We start from the raw sequence: 26,725 nt of genomic DNA, 5'->3' as shown, positions 1-26,725 counted from the left end.
CATAATCCACAACACAAACATTGAACCAGACATCTACAGCACACATAACATACACACTTCAATACATAGAATACAGTAAAAAGGAGTATGTTGCACTTCCCTAAAAGGCCTAATGTCATTAATAAATGTAACTACTGCACAGTACTTCTCATATATTCCTCCTCCAGTCATACCCCTCCCCACATCTTATTTAATTGGGTTATTGCCATTGTAATGAATGAGTTTTTTTTTTGCTCGGTTGGTTCAGACGTTAGGTTATCTATATCTACGACCAGAAGGGAGCGGCTTAAACTCCACTGAAAGTGGATGGGTTGTATCCCAAGCAAGTCTTATATTCAATGAGGTGTATATACAGTAGGGCTGATGCATTTTATGACTGATAATTGATATTGCTAATTGCTTCAGCGAGGGATTACAAAGATAAAGGGGGAATCATGCACAAACTTACTTACCTGTATGGTTAGGTTGGACATTTGCGGGTGATAAAGAATAAAGTATTTGCCCCATGTTTATAATTTTAAGGCCCAACATTAAAACTCTTCATTGCCACAGGTAATTCTATTCTGGATGACCAAAGGCCTTTTCTGTTTCATAAATAAACTGCAGAGGTTTAAGATGGGCTGGAGATTTTTTAGATTTAAAAATACAGTGCACTATTGTATCTTCTTTGCATTCTCACTCATGCCAGTGGCAAGCATCTCTTTCATAATATCAGTATAATGCGCTGTAGAAGAAAAGGTCATGGCGCCCACAGACAGGTCAGCCCGCTGTTACATAAGACAGCAAATCATTACAATGCAAGAATACAGCCTTTGTGCCAATATAGTGTGGTACGTCACGCCCGAAACACGACGAGATACTGGACGCCCTTTAATGCTCATAGGCGTGAAATTGGCTTGAGGATGTTCCAAGAAGGGTGTGTCTGTCTGCAGTGTGTGTAGCGCTGTACAGTGTATGTATCCAGGCAGTGTATTAGCTGCTTAAGGCAGATGATTCAACTCAGCATGTGAATCGAAATATGTCCGATTCTCCAGACAGTTCATTTCTTTCTGTGGATGCCATCGCGCCGGCGACAGCCGTGGGCCGGAGGCATCAAGCTTCATCAGGTTGTCTGTCTGTCCGTCCCATTCTAGTTAACGTGATATCTCAGAAACGCCTTGGAGGAATCTCTACTTGGACGTGACCTCACAAAATGCATTTTTGGCCATATCTCAAAAATTCCTAACTTTAACATTTAATACAAATGTCCAATTGGATAAAATGATTAAGTGATGACATTTTATATCAAAAAGGTCAAAGGTCAACTTTATTGTAACATCATAGTGTTCTGAAAAAACATTTTTCTGGCCATAACACAGGAACAGAAAGGGAGACATTTTAAACTTAATCTTGAAACTGTGGTAATGTGTGTAAAACATTCATGTTTCGCCAAAAAGAAATACCTTCAATACCTCTTTTTATTGAATTGCTTCTTTATTAAAGTCTTGACTACATATATTATATGAGTGTGGACAGACATGGATGTAAACTGCAAGGCGGTAATTCTTGTTCTTTCTTACTTTCTAACCCAGTTCATTTTGGGACTCAAATGTGGATAAATATATACAGGAAGGATAAGAATAAGAGGTAAAGAATGCATAAATGCATAGATAAACAAGGAATTTGAGAGATGAGGGATATATTATTGATATTATTGAACAGAATATAAGATGTAGAGGTAACACATAAGAAACAAAGGAATGAGGGGTAGAGGTACTGTAGTTGGATGGATGGATAAATAGATGGGTGGTGTGACAGAAGCCAACCACTAAGGTATTAAATCTTTAATTAAGTTTAAAAACAGCAGGGTGAGGAAGTTGAAGACAGTTTCTGCGTCAGTGGTCAGAGCAACACTGTACATATCTGAAGACATGCTTTCTCTCCCAGTGCTAGATGAGTGCTAAATGAAAATGTGGGTCAACTGAATTTGGAGTGGGGGTCTGGAGCAAATACAGCCTAAATCAGTTTTACACTTAATTTATTTCTTTAAAAAAAATGAAGATGTTGCAGTAGCAAATAGTAAAAAGACGCAGCAGTTAAAGCATTTAAATGAAAATGCAGATACAGGGTATACATTATGCAAAATATAATCTACGACCAAGCCAAAATATCCCGGATACGGGTGCTGCCATCTTGTAATTTTGAAGCCAGAGTCTGTGCTGTGGTGAACACCCGCCCGACCAATGGGAAGTCAATCACAGCTGTCAGTCATGATGTCATGATTTTTCTAGCATCAAATAACCAAACCTATCAGAAGAATAAACACTTGAACATACATTGGGTGGCAGTAGCTCAGTCCATAGGGACTTGGGTTGGGAACCGGAGGGTTGCTGGTTAAAGTCCCAGTATGGACCAAAGTACAGAGTGTGGATTGGTTAGCTGGAGAGATGCCAGTTAACCTCCTGGGCACTGCCAGGTGCTCTTGAGCAAGACACTGTACCCCCCCAACCACTTAGCCCACTCACTCTGACATGGACATGCTGGGCATCAATGGGACACTGAAGATCTGTGTTTTGTGAATCAGGTTTCCATTTCCACACTCTGACATCTCTCCATTTGTGCATGAATAGGTCTTGAGCATGTCTGTGTGTAGTGATTTCTAAGAAACAGAGTGTAAATTGTAATTTCCCCACTGGGGCTCAATAATCAGTACAAATAAATTAGTGTAATAAGAATTACTAAAAGTGGCTACACAAGCACCAGAATTCTAAATGTACAGCAGCTGGTTACTGTTTTAATAGCTCCTGACGAGGAAGAACAACGTATGGGATTGTTCTAAATTTAATTTCTCCCAATTTGAAAGCTTTACTTGACCTTTATCTGTCAAAGACCAATCTGGAACCTGTTGGATGGGAGTTTTAGACTGTTTTTGGAAATGTTTTTCTGTTGTTCCTCTGTGTACCCAGCCAGGGGGAAGTAAAAAAACTGAAGAAGGATGGAAGTGGTTTTGGATCAAAGTAAGCCAGATGCCAGATCTGTTGTCACCGTTCTCTGCTCTTAACAGTTCTGTAGAAAGGGGGACGCAGAGAGATAGAAACGAGAAAGACAAACACAAACAGAGAGAGTCTTAAAAAGATCACAGACAAGTGAAAGCTAGATGCATAGACATGAAAGGCACATGTTCTGTGTGCAACAGACAGAAAGATACTATGGTCATTGATTTGAACCTTAGTGTTACCTGACATTATGCATGTTATGCATGTGTTGTGATAAGTGTTACAAACACACACACACACACACACACACACACACACACACACACACACACACACACACACACACACACACACACACACACACACACACACACACACAGTGTCTCTTCAAGTCTTTCAGATACTAACTATAATCTAGAATACTGAGTTAGATACTCCACTATAACCAAACATGGAGTTTATACAAAACACCCCCACACACCACACACACACACACACACACACACACACACACACACACACACACACACACACACACACACACACACACACACACACACACACACAGTGTCTCTTCAAGTCTTTCAGATACTAACTATAATCTAGAATACTGAGTTAGATACTCCACTATAACCAAACATGGAGTTTATACAAAACACACACACACACACACACACACACACACACAGGAAGCGAGAAAGAGGGAGAAACATGTCTTTGATAATAATATTTTATATTTGATTCCACCCAAGTTAAGTTAAATTGACTGGACGACAGGAGGGGAGGCCTTGTCTTGCAGTTAAGTTCACATTAAAAGTTGAGCCATAACAAAATACTGTAAAATATTGGCAAGAGAACGATGAGTAGATGAAAGAAAGAAAAAGAGAGGGAGAGAAGAGCTGACTCTCACAGGGCAGCATTCCTCATTCATGACTGTATAAGGATAAGGAATCAGACACCATAAGACCCCGCTGACACACACACAATGCACACACACACACACATTTCGCCCTCCCTCTCTATTATTTCTATACTGCTAGTTAAGTACTTAGTGACACAATCAGGACTTTTCATCTATTCCGCCTTCAGAGGAATTTTGTCATGACAGAGAGTGTGTGTGTGTGTGTGTGTGTGTGTGTGTGTGTGTGTGTGTGTGTGTGTGTCACATGTCTCAACTTAAAACTTTGATCTGATCCATCACATTATTCTGACGTGTTAAACTGCTCTGTGTTTTACTGTAAAGGACAGTTTCCAGCGTGATCGGTGTTTCATGCATTCCCAGTTCTAATTCTTTTTCTTTTTTTTTACTTTCATTAACCTAAGAGATTTCAAATTCAGTTTTAGGCTTAGGTGTATAACTCTAACCTGAAATTATAATTTTCATTTTATCAGCCATACAGTCTTACTTAGTTTTTTTCTGATCTGCCTTTTCCACAGCAAGGGCTTTGACTTCACAGTAGAAAAAGCACAGGTGGTACTAGTACCATTAACGATGGTTCTTTTCTGTTCAAGTTTCCCAGTAAAGGTCTTTGCACAGAGTCCAAAATGTTCGAACAAAAGTAAATGTTGGGTTGATGGTTATAAACCTTTTAGTAATTGACTTATTGCATACAAATGTTATGCTCACGTGTAATTTGTAATGTGGTATTAGGTTGTAACTGTAAGTTGCTGTCCACATAGAGTAGAGTGACCTAGAAAAAAGTCAGATAAAGCAATATTTAGGTGGTTTTAGGGAATGTAACGTTGACAACGGTAACCGGTGCAGCAACAAGCCTGGGAGAAAATCACCGATATAAAGTTTATACCTCTGTGTCGTTTAAAAGCTCTGAGCAAAGCTTCGCAGCGTCTAAGTTCCATTAAGACTTAAAGCTCAGGAACACACGGAATTCGGAAGAACGACTTCCCAACATGGGAAATAGGACCATCTAAGGAGCATGTGAATGCACTATATTTCTTGGCAGTGAGCGGGGACTTCCTGAAGTTTTTGATTGTTGCCTGGCAACCTCACGGTGACAACAGAACTCCAGGAAGTCCCCGCTCCCGGGGCCAAGAAATAGTCTGACACATGACCCCCTATAAAAGCAGATACTTTGTGTGGCATTGCAGTGGGCTCATGAGGAGAAGAATACAGATAGAAAATGGTGGCAAAATAAGAGCATGAGCATTCTAGTCCTCTGCTGCTTAAATTTGGAGAAGTAACATCTTTTATCTTCTCGCTAGATGTATGCCAAATTTGTGTTTGGCTGTTGTGGCAAGGTCTTATTAAAATGTATTTACAATGGAAGACATATAAAACAAGGCGGAATTTAGTTACAACACTATGCAATACATAGTTTTTGTTTTGTGTCTTTGTAGAGGGAATGTTTCTTAGCACAGTTTGCTTTTGAGGTAGTCTGACTACCGACGTCCTGCTGCCATGACACCTTGCTGGGGTCAGTAGTACTTCAGACCTCCATAACAGCCACAGTGGAAATAGACTTATGTAAGTTGTGTTTGCAAATGTTTGCCAATTCAGTATCACCCTATGCATGAAGAGCAGAACACATGCCATGGCTAAATCACCTCTTCTTCCATTTTTTGACATTTTTCATCTTGATTTCTTGATCTTTATTTTCTGTCTTTTTGCTGGCCCATGTGATTAAATGTTTTCTCTTATTTTGTTAGTTGATTTTGTGCCTGGAAGACTGCTCTCTATATATCTAGATCTCCACGTGATGCTTAACTTTGTCTATGAATCTCATTGTCTTTGCTCTCTTCTGTAGATTCAGTGGTTTGGTATGAAGCATTTGTGTGCCCAAAGATGTTATCAAGATTAACAATGAGATGGGTTGTCTCCCTGCTATTGCCTTGAAAGGAACGATATATGTTGCATCCCACAAAGAAAGGCTGACTCTTTTAAAGCAGCTGTTGTGAAAATGGAGCCCAAAAGTTCTGTAACATAAAGCCAAGACCCCACTCCTCCTCCAGAGTCACTGCCTCCCTTCACTGTACACTCATCTCTTCAAGAAATATTTACAATTAAAGGCATGACTAAAGTCTTTTACAGACTTTAACGTTTGTTTTATAGGGTGTTAGATGGTCAGATTAGTAACTCGCTGCTAAAATTTCCCTTTCTTGCCTGCACTCTGGCCACTCACAGTTTCAACTATGTACAGTTGAAGGCCATAATTTCAAAATAAAACAAAAAAATGCTCTATTTATTTTTCTGTCTCCATGAGCTGTTTCTGTTGGCTCACTGCTGTGATTATCTGGTCAGATTGTCTAACAGTGCTGCATGTGCTGACATCAGGCCACCATTTGCGAGAAAATAGTTCTGATTACTTTGAAAACCCATATTGAAATCACAATAGTAGCATGTACATAGTTCTCAGTCAGCCAGCTTCAATGGCTACCTGAGTTGCATGTGTTTTTGCTCCTCAGATTGGTGTTCAGAAGGAAGTGTTGTAGCCTGCTGTATACAGTACAGACTCATACCCTTTTCCTTTTCCCACCCAAATTAGCGTATGTATGCAAGTTTTTTAAACACGGGAAAACCCGCTAAAAATAGCCAACAGACACTTTACCACTGCTAGTAGACAAATATGCCTTTCTGGTTTCTTTCTGTCAAGTTCGACGTCACAAATGTACCGGAAAACAGGGTGAATAAACATCAAGGAGGCTAGTGACAATAATCTTACGATGGCTATAAAAAAAATATCTGTTACTTATTCAGTTTCCCTTTCAAACTCGACTAATTTGGAATGATGTCCGAGCGCTGCTTGCACAGAGATGGCTGAGTTGAGAAAGAGTAGCAGAAGTTACAGAGGAGACAAGTGGGAATCATCTGTCCCGGGAATAAATGCTGATTGTAACCTTTCCCACTAAAGACACAAGCCAGATGTCAGTGTTTTTTTTGACCAGTGGGAAAGGGGCTTAAAGGTCCAGTGTGTAACGTGTTTAGTTGTTCATTATCAAAATCTGTGTTGCCCGTTCACAAACTTGTCCTTTTTCATGAATATTTTACCACCACCATCACTTCCAAGTATTCCTTTTGGCTTGAAATGTTACATTCGCATGAACTGGGGTAGACGCTCCATATTCATGCGCCATCTTGAAATACGTTAGCCGGTGAGGGACATACAGGACATACTGCTCCGCCTTTTGCGTTTTTGCTGTCACAGGATAAACTCACAGGTGCTGCTAATGCTGCTAATGGATATCGTAGCTTCCCGGCCCCAGCAAGTTTGAAGAAGGAAACATGGAGGACCACACCTATTCAAAACGTATTCTTCTTCTTCAAAAGAGCAAGAGACCGGCTTTTTGAAGCGTGAAGGCTACCGTAGCTGTAATATGTACTTTGAACTGCGTGGTGCGAGAGAGTTGATTGCGATATTCGATCTCAACGCTAGACGGGAGAAATTCCTACACATTGGACCTTTAGGTAAATAAGATAATAGTTGGGAAATAACTGTGGTGTTGTGTATTTCTTTTTGATGAATTTGATTAAGTGTAGCAGGCTTTTAAGCAGTTCCAGCCAACTCAGCTGGCCACTTGGCTGAAAGTTGAAACATTTTGATTGAATTCTGCCATAGTTGTATTATAAAAAAAAAAAAACTGTCATTGAGCATAGAGAGGGTGAGGCCCTCTTTATGTTATTTAGGAGTGATTACATCCAACAGGAAACAGCTGGCTCTAACTTCTCCATCAACTTGGCTTTGTACCAGGAATTACTAAACATAAACGTACACAACAAGTCGGCCCATCCAGTGGATGTTCTGTTAATGCTGAACGCAGACGTACATAAATGCTAATCCAGCAGATTCTCTTTTGTCATTATTATTATTCTCGTTATAATAACAAAGCATCAAAGGGTTTCTCCTTTACATTTTGCATTTCCATTATGCTCCTGAGACTGACGTCTCAAACAGCCCGGCTGCAGCTGGACATCAGTTCACTCTGTTCCCTGATCCTTTCTTGTTGCAGTGCAGCCAACAGATTCAGCAGCAGCAGCTCTGGCGCCTGAATTGTTCGACTGCCACAAGTTACAGTACATTGCTAACACCATGTTTTCAGTTATTTGGCCTCTTAAAGTCTGCTAATGAGACACTTGGCACAATAAACCTGCAGTCTGTGCACTTAGTAACAAGTCATACACCAAAATTAGAACCATTAAATGACTGGCTTGATGCATAAAAGCAACCTGCCAGCGACAAAAGGGGACATTTTAGTGTCAGTGACGATGTTGAGACAATATTTCTTTTTTAATGAGATAACAAAGCATAACCAACATGTGGCCCGATCTATACGATGACTTAATTTCATGAATGACTTACCAAAGACTGGCTCAAGAATATTTTTATTTGTGTGTTAGATCCTCAGCTTCCTCAAGCCTTGAACTAAATTTGAACCTTTCTCTTATGACAAAAACAGATAAACAGCTGTTTTTGTGTGTTTTGTGTGCTTGTCCAGTCACATACATTCTTTCAGTCTTTAGTGTGACAGGGCAGCTATAAAGTTTCCATTTTTCTCTCTTTTTTTTGTCATTCCTTCTGTCATCTCATCTCACTCTCGTCTTTGACTCTCTTTATCTCAAAGGTTATCTCATTATTTTGCCTTGGTTCCTTTCCTCTTTCATTCTTTCTTATTCTCCTCTGTCGTCTCTCTCTTTGATTCCTTATCCTCGTTTTAATCTGTCAGCTGTTCCCTCCACGTGTGGTAGTTTTCTGCTGTTTGTTTTGCCAGCACAATGAAGAGTATTTACTACAAAGAAAACAAAGGGGAAGGAATCCTAATAAACTGTATTGCACTTTGAGTCGGATCCAAAGCGGAGTAGGTTTTAATGATAAAGATAAATCAGTTTGGCTCACGGGATGGCGAAGAAAAGTTTGTCTGGCAGATTCTCAGCGATCAGCTGTCCATCAAAAAGTGCGGGAGCAGCCTTCCTTAATGTATCCATTGATTAAGTGTGTGTTTCTGTAGGTGGTGCTTTTGTTTGAGTTACTGCTCATGCTAACTACCCACTTAGTTCCAAAATAAAGCTGCACCAGGCGTGAAACAATAAAGCAATAGATATTTGAGTTACTCCATTTTTAGCACCCACTCTCTATACATGTGTGTTTTCTCCTAGGTACAAAGACTACAGGGAGCCGCCCTGGTCTCCAGACGCATACATGGTCACCAAACAGTACTGGTGTGTCCTGGCTGCAAGACTGGCTTTCGTCATATTGTTCCAGGTATTGTGTTTTGTTCACAGGCTGGTCTATTTCCATCGGCTCATAAGACCATTTAAAAGCAGACCGAGAGAAAGACGGAAACTAGTCAGAGGTCTTTAGCAGATGCATCCACACGTTCGGAACTTTTCCAATACATCACTCTCATTATTCTGCAGTATAGTTCAAAGCACCCCCAATGTGTTTTGCATTGTGTCATTTCTGTTGTGTTCTGCAGTTGAATGGATTTGTTTAATAAAAAGGCAGATAAAGCAATTGTGTGTGCATAGAGTATGTGTGGGCCAGTCTTTCCTATTTAGGTGGATCACAATGTACTCTCATCATGAGCGGGACTATTACCAGATGCCTCAGTCCATTAGCATCTAGCTCATTTAAAAAAAAAAAAAAAAAAAACATCTGTCTGTCCGCCTGTACGCCTCACTTACATATGTCTACAAAATGTCCTTCAACAACTAAGCTGTTGGATTTTTCCTTTATTGCTGCTGCAGATACATCATTGTTAAGCGTCAGACACAAGAACAGAATTCAGGAAATTCCTTAAAATGTTGTAGGCCTAGTTGAACAAGTTTTGGGATCAGAGATTTTCAGGAGAGCGCGGGAGAGATGTGAGGCAAAGACACCGCGTGAGGTGAAAGGTCCTTGATTCTTTGTAACTTCACCGCCACCTGTCACTTTTGTCATCTGTCTCTTTTCAGTTGTCTTCATATCCATCCATCTTTTCCTCCCTCACACATCGCTTTCTCCCCTTCTCTCCCTCCTCCAGAATCTGGTGATGTTCCTCAGCCTCGTGGTCGCCTGGGGGATCCCGGACGTTCCCAAAGCCGTCGTGGAGCAGTTCAAACGGGAGAAGAAGCTCCTGGTCGAGGTGTTCTTACGGGAAGAGAAGGAAAAATTCCAGCTCATCCAGAGCCTCTTCTCCAAGGACGCCAACCTCCGCCCAGCCAGCCACACGCTCCACCCGGGTCAGGGCTTGCCCATCCCGGGCCGCTACAGTACTCTACCCCCGCTTCCAACACAGGGCTTGGCCGGAGAAGGAGTGCCGAGAGCGAGGTGTAGGGCCGCCAGCTTCAGCCAGTTCACCGGGCAGATTCCCCCGACGCCCAGAAATGAAAACGAGAATTCAAAACACACGGCGGTGTGACATGGAACACACGCACACACACACACACACACACACACACACACACACACACACACACACACACACACACACACATCTGTAGGACATCTGTGCTTAAGCTGGGCCTCGGGACTGGATAAACGTGTTGCTCTGGTGATTCAGTCCGTGAATATCTTTGCCTGTGTCTTTTGTGTGTCTGACACAGTAGTAGTGTGATTAAAAAAAAAAAAAAAAAAATCACAGCATCATTTTGAAGACTTTTGAATTCATTGGTCTTAGTGTGGTTAAATGTGCAACGTCCACACTGGTCGAACGAGTGTCTGTGGTGTTCCTCCTCGCGTCGACTGTTCACCTGATAAAATGTTAGGATTTTTACTTTTTGGTAAAAATCAATCAATGATTTAGCAAGGCACACTTGCTTAATAGCGTAGACAAGCAATAATTACAGTATTAGGCTGAACAATTGAATATTACAAGAACCTGGAAGAGACTGGAAATAAAGAAAGAACTAATAACAAATGGACAGATTCATTGATGAGCACCTAATCAACGCAACGGATTGATGGACATGGGCTTATTACTAGGGCTGAGGACTGCTTTATGTGCTTATGCTCTATATGTATTTATGTTTTTACCAGAATTTGTAGCATCTGCAACATTCCACATTTCCTGTACAATACATTTTAAGACATGGAACTGAAAGCACACAGGAGCCTCTCAGAAGTGCAAATCGTTTTCTGTACACCATTTACTGTTCCAGCTGATTTTAAATAAATCAAATTCAGAAGTCACTTTGAATCATTTTCAGAATGCACCAAAATTGTAATGTTCGTCAGTACACAGCTGCTGGTTATTGTTTCTCTGCATTCTGCTCTACGTATTTGATGGATGGATGCACATGACAATGTGGCATACTGTTGCATGCCACTCCTAGATTATAGTCCAAGCTGTAGTTTTAAGAATAGATCTGTGAAGAAAATGTTTTATTTTTCTGTTAGCCATATGGACTTTACAGCTGTCAACTGAGTGAGAGCGACTTAATAACTACACTTAATAACTTCTGAATGCACAGAGAAAGCCAACTCTTTTGCAAACTGTTAATGGCAGTGAGCTAGAAATGACCTCACTGCTCATTGTCAAGGGAAGACATGCTTCCCTTGACAACACTTCCTTTTGAAATACCAGACTGTATACTCTGACATTCCTGCAGGTCAGTAATAAATCTGGGTTACTACTGCCCAAATAGAACCGTTTCTTGCATAAAATATCTTACTGGTGTCACGCAACCTCTGGCAGCCATGTTTGAAGTCTTCAGCTCTTGAGAAACCCCGACTGTCATCATGTTTTATTTTGTATAACTGGTCCATCTGTTTCTGACTGCTGAGAATCTGTCCTTTCATCACTGATAGATCTGATGGATATATGTTTAGATAGCTAATAGCTTGTTAGCTTGCTAACATAGCCCTTCTATCTGGTCCAACTATTGCTGTAGAGTAAACAAATAATTAGCATACTAATTAAGTTAGCTTTTGCATGTTAAAGTCAAACTGAAAATTGAATTTTCACTTTTTGTGCAAGGAAATATAAGCTATAAAGATACTGCTGCTGATGTGCATAATCTTCCATTTTTCAAGAAAACGATCAAGTCAATTTTGTCCTGTTCTCTTTAGGCAGCGGTTGACTGACATTTTGGAGCTTGCGTTGCTAGGAGATACACTGTCAACCTATCTCCGTGGTGCGCTACTTATTGGACCACGTTATAGCCCTGTAGCCTACGAACATAAATGCAAGATGTTTTTCCTTGCATTCTCAGCAAGCCCACATAGTATTGATTAACTACGGTTAGACATGTTTCCCTGTATAACACTCAATATTTAGAATGACCCATGCTATTAAATGTGTTTTTTACTCAGAAGTGGAAGCCAGCAAGCTAAAGTGACTAGCTTTTTTTCCCCCAGGAAGAGGAAGCTAATTACCCTAGCTTGCTAACCTTAGCACTGATCCCCACATACATCTTTAAATGTCTATCTTCTGGTTTAACTTCTGACCGCTCCGTCACACAAAGCGCTTTGAAACGGACCATTGGTTTATGCTGATATTTGGCAAAAGTAATTTCTACATTATGTACGGCTTTTGTCCAGTTAGTGTGTCCAAGTTGAAATCTGTAAGGTACCATGGAAGGAGTGATATCACATTGGATGGTTGTCATTTTAATGCAGGATATATTGCATTCAGTCAAGAATGGTTAGAACTGGGAGTCTCTATCCTGATATAGAATATGGATAAGAACCATCATGAATGAGTAGCTGATTGATGCTTTAAAAAAACCAAAAAACAGCATCTATATTCAGTGTTCTGGGCAGAAAATCCATCTTTAGTTTTAAAGCAACTGATAGCAGTGCTTTAGGTAGATGCTTTTGAAAAAGCAATGTGCAACACATTAAACGTGCTTTTTTCGTCATATGATGTACTGTGAAAATCCCTAATCAAAGTAAATGAGTGTATGTCACATTGTTTACTATGGGACGGTGTGGTTTTTCCTTTCAAGGTACTGAAAGGTTAAGTTTATGTCAACAATGCATGAAACAAGGTGCAGGTGAGTTTTTCACAATCCAGTCCAGTGCATTGTTTTCTGTTGTCTGGCCATTTGGAGCTCTAGGAAGTTTCCCAATGTCCCTGAACGCAACACTGACATCATTTCCTATCTGAAAGATTTGAGTTTTGGAGCTGTCTGGTGCTGACAATTTGTTTTGGGGAAAGAAATGTTAGTAGAAAAATGTAAATGAAATTACGATAGGGCTTTTATTCATCGATGACAGTGGAGCCATTAATTCAAGACGAAATGATTGGCATCATTTTATACAGGTACGTAGTAAATGTTTGCTGATAAGCACCACTGAATGACTAGTGAACTCTGAATGTTTGTTTTGAACAGTAAATGTTCATGTAAATGAATTTGAATCATTTCTGGGAAATATTACAGATGGTACCCAATGTGTTATGCACTTTCAAGTTTTATACTATTAGAAAAAAAGAGGAAGAAATTCCCCATATAGCAGTTTTTGAGCCTAAAACAGTAGGTAGGAAAGGAAGCTAACTATTTCAACCATTTAGCCTATCCTTTTCTTTTAGCTAGCTATTTCAACCATTTCTATTAGCTAACTATTTCAACCATTTCTCCATTTCTTTTAGCTAACCATTTCTCCATTTCTTTAAGCTAACTATTTTAACCATTTATCCATTTCTTTAAGCTAACTATTTCAACCATTTAGCCTGTCCTTTTCTTTTAGCTAGCTATTTCAACCATTTCTATTAGCTAACTATTTCAACCATTTCTCCATTTCTTTTAGCTAACCATTTCTCCATTTCTTTAAGCTAACTATTTCAACCATTTATCCATTTCTTTAAGCTAACCATTTCAACCATTCAGCCTATCCTTTTAGCTAACTATTTCAACCATTCAGCCTATCCTTTTCTTTTAGCTAACTATTTCAACCATTTCTCCATTTCTTTTAGCTAACTATTTCAACCATTTATCCATTTCTTTTAGCTAACTACAAACACTACAAATACTTTTAGCCAACTGTTTCAGTGTGTTCTGTGTGTGCTGTGTGGTAATGGAACACACACACACAGTGGGGGTTGAGCTGGTGTGTGTATGCAACCTTATGCCGTTTCTTTCCTTTTTCCTTGAAGGCCAAATTGTCTGTCCTTTTCCAGCAGTGCATATATCATTTAACCCATTTTGCTCTTTGGGGAGCATAGGTCATTCCTGAACTTTCTCCAGCTCCTTCGGTGTTGGGCGGTCTTCTTTGATTCCTTCCAGGATGTTCTTGTTGTGGCTCCCAGGTTAAGGCCTGTCTGGTCGTGCTGAAGCATGGTTTCCTCAGGGTATATCCTCAGTCCCAGCCCCTTTTCCGCCGTTTGATTTGTGTTTAAGTTTTACCGGCTTGGTACATTGTTCGGATAGTAACAGTAACTGCAAAAATACAAAATATGGAATCGGCCACCACTGTGTCCATTCACAAGCTGCTTACATGCTGGTAACATTAAGATCACGATCAACACCAGCTGTTCAGTTGTGGGTGGTGGTGGACACATTCGTGTGCATTCTGAGTGTAACTTTATGAGATTCACATTCCTGATATGTTATGCGGATTGAGCAAACTGTTGTACAGTTTTTGGTCAAAATGCGTTAGCTTCAAAGTGAAACCACAAAGCATTTTTATGCTGGACCTTCTGAGCTGAATGCATATTAAGAGCAGCCCTTAGTTCAGATGGCTCTCCAAGAAAAAGCTGCTGTGCTCTGATGATGATGTAATAACCCACAATTTAGCCTAATCCGGATGTGCAGCTGATTTTTGACCTTTCTATACTCATAAATCCGATCTGTCTGTCTGATCTGAGTGTGTGCGTAAAACTGGGGGCACTTCCGAGAGGATTATGTATGTTGAAGGCTTGACTTTATTCTATAGTCTGCTCTCCGTGACCAGAGGCACGTCAATATTTGGGTTTTTAGAGACTTAACTTGAGCATGACACACTGGCAGTACACAAGCTGATGGCCGGTCACGCGGCAGATTTTGGATATCGTAATATGCCATAAGTGTCATCTTTTCCTGGTTTTAAAGGCTGCATTACAGTAAAGTGATGTCATTTTCTGTACTTACAGACTGTTCTAGCTGTTATTATTTGCCTTTACCCACGTCATTATATCTTCATTATATCCACATTACTGATGATTATTTATCAAAAATCTCATTGTGTAAATATTTTGTGAAAGCACCAATAGTCAACACTACAATATCGTTGTGGTATCAATATCGAGGTATTTGGTCAAAAATATCGTGATATTTGATTTTCTCCATATCGCCCAGCCCTAAGTCAGAGTCACTTTAAAGAGGTGATAGAATAGCTATTTTAAGGATAGGACAACTGAGGAGGCCTGTTTTGGGGACTCCCACTGGTTTTCCTCTAACTAGGGTAGACAAAAACTGCAAAAAGGGGAAGGAAGGTTGGTGAGATTAAAGAACAGAAAAAGTACAGTATTACATGTATTTATAGAGAGGAGGAGGACCAGTACAAGGACACAGGGGGCGAAAGTAGCTCTAAAATGCCTTTGCATGCTTTTCATTTCACATTTTTCATTCACAGCGCCAACAAGCGACCTGATGAATCGTGAACATAGACCTTTGGGTGGCACTGTTAAGGACAGAGTGGGAAGACACAACAACGCAGGTTTTAGGTGGGGGGGGGGGGGAGTCAAAGTAAAAGCGCATATGAACTAACCTGGGCCCTAAAAGGGGTTGACAGAACGGAATGCAGTACTCCCTTCGCAGCAGACATTTTGACAAGCACAGGTGTAAATAATAAGGAGAGTGACAGGGGAAAGGGCTGCAGGTCAGAACTCGGGGCCGCTACGGTAAGGACTGGGCCTTGGCACATGGGGCGCACGCTCTACCAGGTGAGCTACCAGGGCGCCCCATGAGGAGTGGTCTTGTACAGATGATTCATCCGACAGCTGAGTCACTTCACAGATGATGTCAGCGCTCGATTCCCTTCAGCTGATGGATGTTTAATTTATGCAACAGGGTTCTGAGCTGAGATCACTGCGGACTACTGTAGTATGTTTATGCACACACACAAGTTTGTTTTGGACCACCGGAGGAGCCGATACATACTTATACTTTATACTCTGAACATCTGACAGTTAGTTGTTCTTGTAGTCAATCACTGGTAGTTTTCTTGTTATTCTGCAAAGAGCATGAATTGAATGCTCATACATCCTTAATACTACCCTAATTTTTAAACCTTCCCCCACCCCCACAAAAAAAAACTGCGGTGTCCTTAGCTTTCTTTACTCATGTGGATTTGTATGCCTCCAAAAGATACAACACACACACACACACATAGTATTCATATCCTATATGTAATGAAATAGAATCCATCAGGTACTGCTAAATTATTACATTTCTATGCCACATGATGTGTGCTGTATTGTTATAAATGGAGTTGGGTACAGTATGGCGTAGACCAGTGATCGGCAACCTTTTTAATATGAAGTGCCATTTTAAAATGTTCTTGTTAATCAGTGTGCCATATCAGCATTGAGCCCCCGTCATCTAAGCAACAAGGACTAGTTAATCTTCGCAGAATGGGGATGGGGAACAAGTCAGTCAAACTACCGTAAATGGCAGGCTATGATCCTGCATGCCAATGGCTGTGAAAGAGGTCATTTGGCATGCAGATTGGAACATTTCCAAAAAAAACAATCTTGCACACTTATTGCTGGTGCCATTGGTTGAGCTACCGGGTGCCAATGGTGGCACACGTGCCTGAGGTTGCTGATCCCTGGCGTAGACTGACTGCAGTGTCAAAGCTGTTCATGTTAGTAGGGCAGTATGTTATCCTAAAGCCCCGAGACCCATAGAGCCGATAATCGGCCGTTGGACAGTCTGGCGAGGTCAGTGACTCGAGTCTGTTCGGTGTGTTCCGTGCCGTCGTCAGTCCGAGGGGCCGTCGACCTTCATTTGGGCCGATTTGACATGTTGAATCGGCGGGGCGGGCACTGCCGGCAGTCGGACACAAATACCCATCTGATTGGTAGAGTGCTAAGCCGGAACCGGGGAGCGGAATGAGCGTGACTAGAGTCTCTCAAAATCTGACGAAAATCTTTTAAACTGACCTTTGTTGATCTGAAATGAAGACAGATTCAGCAACTGCACGGCCTATTTCTCGCTTAAAATGTTTTCAGAAACACGTTTCTATTTTAGTACAATATGAGATCCTATTCTGAACGAGCTGCCATGACAGTCTGTCTTTGAATTTCCGGAGAAACCAGACCCATGTGACGCGTTCGTCCAATCAGCTGCCGTTTTTTTTTTGACCAACTCGGGGAGACTGATCAGTCCGACTGCCTTTTCTGCAGAGGGTCGGCCGTCTGTTCGGTGTGTCTGGGCCTTAACACATCTACAGTATGCATTTATTCAAAAAAACAAACAAACAAGGAAAAAAAAAAAAGTAACACATACTGGATCCTCCATGAAAGGTACTTTTTTTAGGTAAACTTTAATTGTTTCTCATCTCTCCAGTAATCGTTTCGATTACACAGAACTCTATTAACATTTGAGTCCGTCCGTCACTGCCCTGCCCTGCCTCTGGCTAATTCCTGGCCTGCCCTGATTTGTCTCATGTCAAGTTTTATTTACTTTCCTGTACTTATTCTTACAGAAGGACATTTTGAGAATGTAATAGTTTAAATAGCCCCAAACCCATAATTACATATGTCATAAAAAAAAAAGAAAAGAAATAGGCTATAGTGTGTAGGCTATATTAAACCTAATGTCCATCATAAACATGCTTGTATTTAACTTTTATAAAAGAAACAATGTTCACTCGATATACAGTTCCGTTTACAAGCTCAATTTAGCTAGCCACAGTTAGCTGTTAGCCCAGTTAGCTGTTAGCTCAGATCACCACAGTCTATGCACAAATGAGAAAAGTGTGAATTTTAAGACATGTTTTCAGTTATTTCACACTTTTTTGTTAAGTACATAATTCCATATGTGTTCATTCATAGTTTTGATGCCTTCAGTGAAAATCTACAATTTAAATAGTCATGAAAATAAAACCCATTGAATGAGAAGGTGTGTCCAAACTTTTGGCCTGTACTGTATGTATATATATATATATATATATATATATATATATATATATATATATATATATATATATATATATATATATATATATATATATAAAAACATGTCTTATATTTTAGATTCTTCAAAGTAGCCACCCTTTGCTTTTTTTGATAACTCTGCAAACCCTTGGTGTTCTCTCAATGAGCTTCATGAGGTAGTCACCTGAAATGGTTTTCACTTCACAGGTGTGCTTTGTCAGGATTAATTAGTGGAATTTTTTCCCTTATTAATAAAAAAGGAAAGGGTGGCTACTTTGAAGAATCTAAAATATAAGACATGTTTTCAGTTATTTCACACTTTTTTGTCAAGTACATAATTCCATATGTGTTCATTCATAGTTTTGATGCCTTCAGTGAAAATCTACAATTTAAATAGTCATGAAAATAAAACCCATTGAATGAGAAGGTGTGTCCAAACTTTTGGCCTGTACTTGTGTATATATATATATATATATATATATATATATATATATATATATATATAAAAAAAACATGTCTTATATTTTAGATTCTTCAAAGTAGCCACCCTTTGCTTTTTTTTGATAACTCTGCAAACCCTTGGTGTTCTCTCAATGAGCTTCATGAGGTAGTCACCTGAAATGGTTTTCACTTCACAGGTGTGCTTTGTCAGGGTTAATTAGTGGATTTTTTTCCCTTATTAATAAAAAAGGAAAGGGTGGCTACTTGGACTTGTCTTGGACTCGACAAAGGTGGTCTTGACTACAGCCCTGGCCTGTACTGTACCTATGTAAAATTACGAAAGTTATGGGAAAATTCATCAAAATAGATTCATAACAAATTTCAACTGACAGTCATATTGGGCTAAGGACCATGTCTACAGAACAGGACATGTTTTACTGGTTGGACAGTATAAAATAAATTAAGGGAACAGGACATGTTTTACTGGTTGGACAGTATAAAATAAATAAAGGGAACAGGACATGTTTTACTGGTTGGACAGTATAAAATAAATAAAGGGAACAGGACATGTTTTACTGGTTGGACAGTATAAAATAAAGGGAACAGGACATGTTTTACTGGTTGGACAGTATAAAATAAAGGGAACAGGACATGTTTTACTGGTTGGACAGTATAAAATAAATAAAGGGAACAGGACATGTTTTACTGGTTGGACAGTATAAAATAAAGGGAACAGGACATGTTTTACTGGTTGGACAGTATAAAATAAATTAAGGGAACAGGACATGTTTTACTGGTTGGACAGTATAAAATAAATAAAGGGAACAGGACATGTTTTACTGGTTGGACAGTATAAAATAAATAAAGGGAACAGGACATGTTTTACTGGTTGGACAGTATAAAATAAATAAAGGAACAGGACATGTTTTACTGGTTGGACAGTATAAAATAAAAGAGAACAGGACACAACTTTTCTTTCTCATCTCTGATTCATTCCGTTTGTTGTCTCGATCTATTTCTTCACTTACACGGTAACTCTCTCGAAATATGCACACATGGTACGCTACATAGGACCCGTGCGCTGACGTGAACTAAAATGTGCAAGTGGCACGGTAACTGGCCAATGAAATATGATCATTATAGCGTTTCAAGCGGGCTCTAAATCAAACACAACTAAGCCACACAGCCAGCGGACGGGACGCGGCACTCCACAAAATAAACAAAATATTGCATACTTAGACACTTTCAATATAATATGGCGCAACGTGATATCGCGATAACGATATTGAGTCGATATATCATGCACCCCGGAGGCCCTAACACAATGTTTGTTTCCAATAACTTCTGGGTCCCGTACAGACAATTTAACGACGCTGAGCAGACAAGGACGAGGAACAGCTAGACCTAAAGTACTCTCGTCACATTCATCTAAAATGCACGTTTGACGCTTTCGTATGTCAACACACTTTGACTAAAATTAGGTCGGGGACCTAATTTACCTGTTGGGCCACAGGCTAAAGAAAACGACGCCACCCAAAGTAGCAGTCAGTGTTTGTAACACTTGATTTTACGCTAGCAAAGCAACACAGTATAGAAGATGCTCCGCGTTTAACTATATAGCTTTAAACGTTACAGTTACGGTTCAAAATGTCAACCTAGAAAAACAACTTAGCTGATTTCACACTTCTCCGCAATTCACAATAAACTGCCATTTGTCTACCTGGAAGTGGTTGTTGTGTTAGTAGAGTAAAGAGTGGAAGAATGAAGTGAGAAAGCTGGAAAGATGTGTAGTAACACGCACGCACACACACACACTCTTCAAAGTTAATGTATTTACACAGATGGACAGAGACTAGGGTGTGCCCTGGCTGCATTCTCTATGGATGTTTGTGTGCATGTGCGTGGGTGTTAAAGTTCCTGCATGGCTCTGTGTGCACACTTCTTCTGCAAATATGCATAGACGATGTTTTGCACATGAATCACCAAGTTTTTTTGTTGTTGTTATGTTATAGTTGTGTGTGTTCAGGCAGTGTGCGTAAGTGTGTGTTTGTAGGATCCGTGCAGCGTGTGAATACATGGAGGCTGCTGGTGTATGTGTGTGCATACAAGGCGCAGCCTAGGGCATTTTCCAGAGTGACACATGAAAGAATTCCCATCCGAGTACTATAGAAGTCTTTCATCTGTTTTTTAAAAAAGGGGGAGACAAAAGCTCATGACAGAGAGAGGGAGAGAGAGAGAGAAGAGGAAGGTGAGATGAGGAGGAACAGGAGTTTCCAGTGGGTGCGATGGAGAAAAACAGGAAGAAAAAGGAGAGGTATATGACTTACAATGCACAGTATAGTATTTGTCCCGAGGACACAGACGTACAGGAACATGACCTCTCTCTCTGCTAGCGCGTCATCATCCTCCCTCTCTCCTTCCTTCCTTCCCACTTTCTTTCCCTCAATAGTTCTACTATAAACCTTCTCATTGTTTACGTGAGAGCTTCATTCTGTGCAGCATCTACAGCAATAAAAATGTGGAAAAGTTTAAACAAAGAGTGCAGATTCATATTTTCCACATATAAACAGGGTTGGGTACCGTTTGGATTTTTACGATTCCGATGGCGAACGGGTACTTAAAACGATTCCTAACCGATTCCTAAACCGATTCTTGAAAAACTGAAAAATGACATAAAAGAAAGGCTTTTTCATGGAGTTTTTTTAAAATTGAAAATGATTTAAATTGAACAATATATTAACATTTTAAAGTACTGAAATATATAATAAGTAAACCTAAGTCACCTAACACATAATTACAATAATTGAACAAATAACAGTTACACTATTAACAAGTAACAACAAAATAAATGTTGAGTTGGTATGCCAACCAGCTTCAAACTTTAGCAATTCTTTTGCAGAGAAATTACCACATTTGCCTTCTCTGGCAATATAGGACACCTCTCCTGACTTATGGCATGTCCTGCACAGGAGAAAACTCTCAGATAGTGTCCAAGAAGCCTGTACACACAGTTAGGAGTTTGAAAGGGCAGACAATTTGGGGAGGCTGTCCTGCCTCCCCCACCACCAGGCTACAGGGTCTTGTCCTGAACGATAGACTAGCAGAGCAAGTGTAATATGTTTACTAGCGATCACGTGCAGTCAGTAGCTATGTTTCCATCCACACGTTTTTTATCCGAATTACGTGATATCGAATGAAAAATGCCTTATGGAAACAGTAAAATTCGATAGAATTTCATGAATATCGACTCAAATGAAATACGTTCGGTCTCATCGGATTTTCTCTTGATCGATATACGGCTTATGCGATAAACGCTGATGGAAACGTTATTTGCCGAATAAATTAATGAATTGCGATTAAGTTTTAGGTCATTTTATGGTTGCAACCCGCCACAAAACGAAGAAGAAGTTTTAGTTCATTTCCGCCCAGTATTTCCGCTCTGTTTGCACACATGGCGGGTGTCAACAACGACAGACGTAAGCGGACGAGCGAGGAGACGAGAGACTTTTTGAATTTAATTTCCGAGCAAAATATAACGGCTATTTTAGATAGCAAAAATCAAAGAAATGCCATAATTTATCGGGAACTCGCGAAGGAAATGACCAACAAAGGTTACGACAAGCCGCGGGACGTCCGCCGGAGTAAATGGAAGGCGCTCAAACAGCGATACATGTCTCAAAAAAAGAGAGTTGTCTCAAAAAAAGAGAGTTGTCTCGCAGCGGTGCCGGAGGGAAAATAAAAGGCAAGTTCCACCTTTTTGATGAGCTGGATCAGATCCTCGGCCAAAGGCCCATCAGAGCTTCCTTGGCTTCTAACAACAACAACAACAACAACAACAACAACAACAACAACAACAACAACAACAACAACAACAACAACAACAACAACAACAACAACAACAACAACAACAACAACAACAACAACAACAACAACAACAACAACAACAACTACTACTACTACTACTACTACTACTACTACTACTACTACAACTTTTGTCTAGCAAAACTTTGTTCGCAAACGTTTGCTTGAAAGTTGTGCGATTCAGTGCGAAAATGAATAGAAACACCTTAAAATGTCTCAAATCAATTCGATATACCAATTTAATCGCAAAACAGCATGTGACGTCATTACGCACAGGTTTTTATTGGCTTTAAAGCTGTTGGATGGAAACACGCTTTCACCAGCTTTATTCGCATGAGTTTTTTTTTACCGAACTTCAGATAATTCGATTGACAAGTGGATGGAAACTTAGCTAGTGAATGGTTAATATGCTTTTACGTCTGTTTTGGTGAGCCCAGAGGGAAAATATGTCATTTTAAAAGTAGCCTACATTTACGGTAGCTAGCTAACGGTAGACTACAGAGAAAGTGGTGATATTTTTACATCCGTTTCGGAGCGTGTACAAAAAGCCGTCTATCGCGGACACGCGCTTCACACCGCGAGCAGGCACGTGCGCCACTAGGCAGAAAAGGGAGGAAAAAAAAAATTAATAAAAGAAATAGTCTGCCGCTGTCCGGAGCGACAGAGGGAAAATATTTCAGTCGGAACTGAAATGAGGAACCGAAATTTGCGTTCTAATCTGGTCCGAATACTACTGTTTGCGTAGGAACCGGGTTTCGGTATCCAACCCTACATATAAAAGGGTTCATATTTTTTTATTTTTTTAATATGTGAATGTGTTGGTACACCTGTAAAAACAGGTGTCATTTGTATTTTAGCCAGGTAGTTTTACAATTAATTTTGTTTGTTTTCCTAAGATTCTGGAGCATAATCAGCAGTTCTTTTTTTCTCCTCACTTATTCTTTAGCATTTTCTGAGCTGTGCTATGCATGATACATACCTTTCAGGTGAAAAAACTTGTTTATTTTGTTCTGCTTCTTTTTTTTTTTTTATCCTGGAATTTTTCTGTGAACAACTAAACAGGAGAAGCCTTTAACAAACCTTTTTTTCCCCCAATGCTGACAGGTTCCACTTCCTGTCAAAGCGGTCAGCTGCCGTTTCGTTGCTTTTTGTCAGCTACAGGCTCGAGAGCTGACACTAACGTGTATTCCAAGAAATGTTTGCACGGACTTTCTTCAAAACCGGCTATGCATTTCAAAGAATTCTTCAGAGCGCAGGGGGGGAAATAGTTTTCTAATCAGAGGTCTTGCAACAAGGGAGAAAAAAAAAAAAAAAGTCTTCAGAACAAATAAAAAAAAGAGATGATTATTAACAATATTAGCCTAACTGTTAATAATTTAAAATGTTTGCACAGGGTCACCCCAAGGCTGGGTCTTGAGCCCCCTGTTGTTCAGCCTGCTCATCCATGACTGCTCTGCCCGTTTCAACACCAATCATATCATAAAGTCTGCTGATGACAATGGCAGTGGTGGGTTGATGATGTGTCTGCATACAGGAGGGAGGTAGAGGAGCTAACATCATGGTGCAGCTTACACAACCTCCACCTAAAAAGGTCGATAAAACAAGGGAGAGGGTCATTGACTTCAGGAGGGCGTTAACACACCACCACACGCCACTGGCCATTGGTGGCGCCGCTGTGGAGAGAGTCAACAGCATCAAGTTCCTGGGGGTCCACCTGGCGGATGACCTAACCTTCTCCAGCAACACCACGGCCATTGTCAAGAAAGCCCACCAGCGGCCCCACTCCCTCCGGTGTCTGAAAAAGGCAGGTCTACCCACCATCCACCTTCTACAGAGGAACTGATCGGAATCTGTCATATGACCTCACCTCCTGGTTTGGCTGCTGTAAGGCCCTGGAGAAACACCAACTGAACAGGATTGTAAAGACAGCCAGCAAGATCATCAGTGCCCCTCTCCCCACCCTGCTGGAGACATACAACCAGCGGTGCGCTCGCAGGGCCATCAACATCATAAAAGACCCTTCCCACAGCCTTTTCTCCCTCCTTCCGTCTGGGAAAAGATACAGGAGCCTCCGCTCCAGAACCAGCAGGATGCTGAACAGCTACTTTCCACAGGCGGTTAGGATTTTAAATGGACTGTGCCCCCTCCCACTGCCATGTTTCCCTACTGTGCAGCTACCTGCCTGAACTGCACTTTGTTTGGACTAAACGCACGACCGCATTGCACTTGCACTTTACATACTGTGCTGCTATTCTGCACAAGCTGCTACTCTCCACTGCACTTTAATATTCTGTGCCCAAGCTCCTCTTAAAAGTCTATATGCTGTATTTTATGTGTTTTTATCCTATGAATTTTAAACAAATTAAGGAAATCATTTCCAACATTCCCTGTTGAACCAATAGAGCTCAACAGTGACCGCCCACTTTTTTAACAACTCTGGTTCCGGAAGTGTTCTTCCCCATTCAATTGTTTCATTGATGTTTCGAAAATTGCTTTTATAGGAGTTTTAAGCCTGGAGCAAAAACTTCCGTTTCACAACCACATAGCTCGTGGTCAGTCTACCTCGGATGGTTTAGACATTATGGCTGATAATCGAAACCATTATGGAGAAAATCATGGGATTTTTACCTCCGGAACCGGCTGTGGGCGGGACTGTTGAGTTCAATTGAACATAGAATTAAATTATAAAAAGGCACCACTAAAAAAATTACTTTAGTTACATTTTAAAGTGCAGTTTTTTGCCGACATTGGCTTTCAACCGACACAAAAAGAAATCTCTGTCTTTTGTTATATATATATATATATATATATATATATATATATATATATATATATATACAGGCCAAAAGTTTGGACACACCTTCTCATTCAATGCGTTTCCTTTATTTTCATGACTATTTACATTGTAGATTCTCACTGAAGGCATCAAAACTATGAATGAACACATATGGAATTATGTACTTAAAGCGCCCATATTATGCTCATTTTCAGGTTCATAACTGTATTTGAAGGTTTTACCAGAATACGTTTACATGGTTTAATTTTCAAAAAACACCATATTGTTGTTGTACTGCACAGCTCTCTCTCCCTGCTGCAGATCCTCTTTTCACCTGGTTTCTGTTTTAGCTACAGAGTGAGACCTCTTTTCATCTTCTTCTTCTGTACTATCTTTGATTGCACTCGCACATGCGCAGTAGCTCAGATGTAGAGCATGTCAGCTAGCTAACTCTAGAGACAGTAAAAGAGAGCCTGTTTCTCCAACTTTGGTCAGTTACAAGGCAGGAATAGCTGGGAGACTTCTAAATGAGGGCGCACATGTAAGTAGTTCTTTTGTAGATTATGGTGAACTTGTGTGTGTTGTAGCAGTGCTTTGTTATTGAGAACGACGTAGCATTCTAGCGTTAGCGATAGCCGGCTAGCGCTAGCATTAGTCGGCTAACGCTAACGCTACGAGCTAACGGTTGTGGTTAGCCAGCTCATTTTGGACTGTGACGTCACAGTCCGAGGCCGATTTTGAACAGCTCACTAGGAGACTGAAAGCAGGACACATTCAGAAACCGTATCTCACTCAAAACACCATGGATGGATTTTTTTCAAAGTTTGTATGTGTGTGGAAGCACCAGAGACACAAAAGAACACCCCAAATCCCAGAAAAAGTGTTTTTTTCATAATATGGGCACTTTAACAAAAAAGTGTGAAATAACTGAAAACATGTCTTATATTTTAGATTCTTCAAAGTAGCCACCCTTTCCTTTTTTATTAATAAGGGAAAAAATTCCACTAATTAATCCTGACAAAGCACACCTGTGAAGTGAAAACCATTTCAGGTGACTACCTCATGAAGCTCATTGAGAGAACACCGAGGGTTTGCAGAGTTATCAAAAAAAGCAAAGGGTGGCTACTTTGAAGAATCTAAAATATAAGACATGTTTTCAGTTATTTCACACTTTTTTGTTAAGTACATAATTCCATATGTGTTCATTCATAGTTTTGATGCCTTCAGTGAGAATCTACAATGTAAAGTCATGAAAATAAAAAGGTGTGTCCAAACTTTTGGCCTGTACTGTATGTTTAAAAATATCGAAATTAATATCGATATCGCAATATCACATTTTGTCAATATCGTGCAACCCTATTTGGGTCTGTAGAAAAACCGTAAAAAATGAAATGTAGACTGGCTTCAATCTTCTTATCCAACTCTCAGCAAGAAAGCAAATAAATATATTTCCAAACTGTTGAACTGTTTATTCTTGAGTTTTAGTATCCTAAAGCCCCGAGACCCACAGAGCCGATAATCGGCCGTTGGACAGTCTGGCGAGGTCAGTGACTCGAGTCTGTTCGGTTTGTTCCGTGCCGTCGTCAGTCCGAGGGGCCGTTGGCCGTCATTTTATTGTATAATCGGCGGGGCGGGCACTGCCGGCAGTCAGACTCAAATGACC

The 26,725-nt window shown here is 40.3% G+C and overlaps 1 protein-coding gene across 3 annotated transcripts in view; it reads left to right on the top strand.

Annotated features, from left to right (window-relative positions):
* ano2b (anoctamin 2b) overlaps window positions 1-11,557 on the top strand; it is an 83,063-nt gene extending 71,506 nt beyond the window's left edge. For all 3 annotated transcript variants that reach the window (XM_039792489.1, XM_039792490.1, XM_039792491.1), the window contains 2 exons: window positions 9,082-9,187; window positions 9,948-11,557. In XM_039792489.1, coding sequence (XP_039648423.1) covers window positions 9,082-9,187; window positions 9,948-10,325 — 484 coding nt within the window. In that variant the 3' untranslated portion in view covers window positions 10,326-11,557. The remainder of the gene's footprint in view (window positions 1-9,081; window positions 9,188-9,947) is intronic.
* The last annotated feature ends 15,168 nt before the right edge of the window (window positions 11,558-26,725 follow it).

The sequence above is a fragment of the Perca fluviatilis genome, chromosome 23 (genome assembly GCF_010015445.1).
Source record: "Perca fluviatilis chromosome 23, GENO_Pfluv_1.0, whole genome shotgun sequence".
In the NCBI taxonomy this organism is placed as follows: Eukaryota; Metazoa; Chordata; class Actinopteri; order Perciformes; family Percidae; genus Perca; species Perca fluviatilis.
Note: the sequence above shows the minus strand (reverse complement) of the source record. Positions and strands in the feature narration are given on the sequence as shown.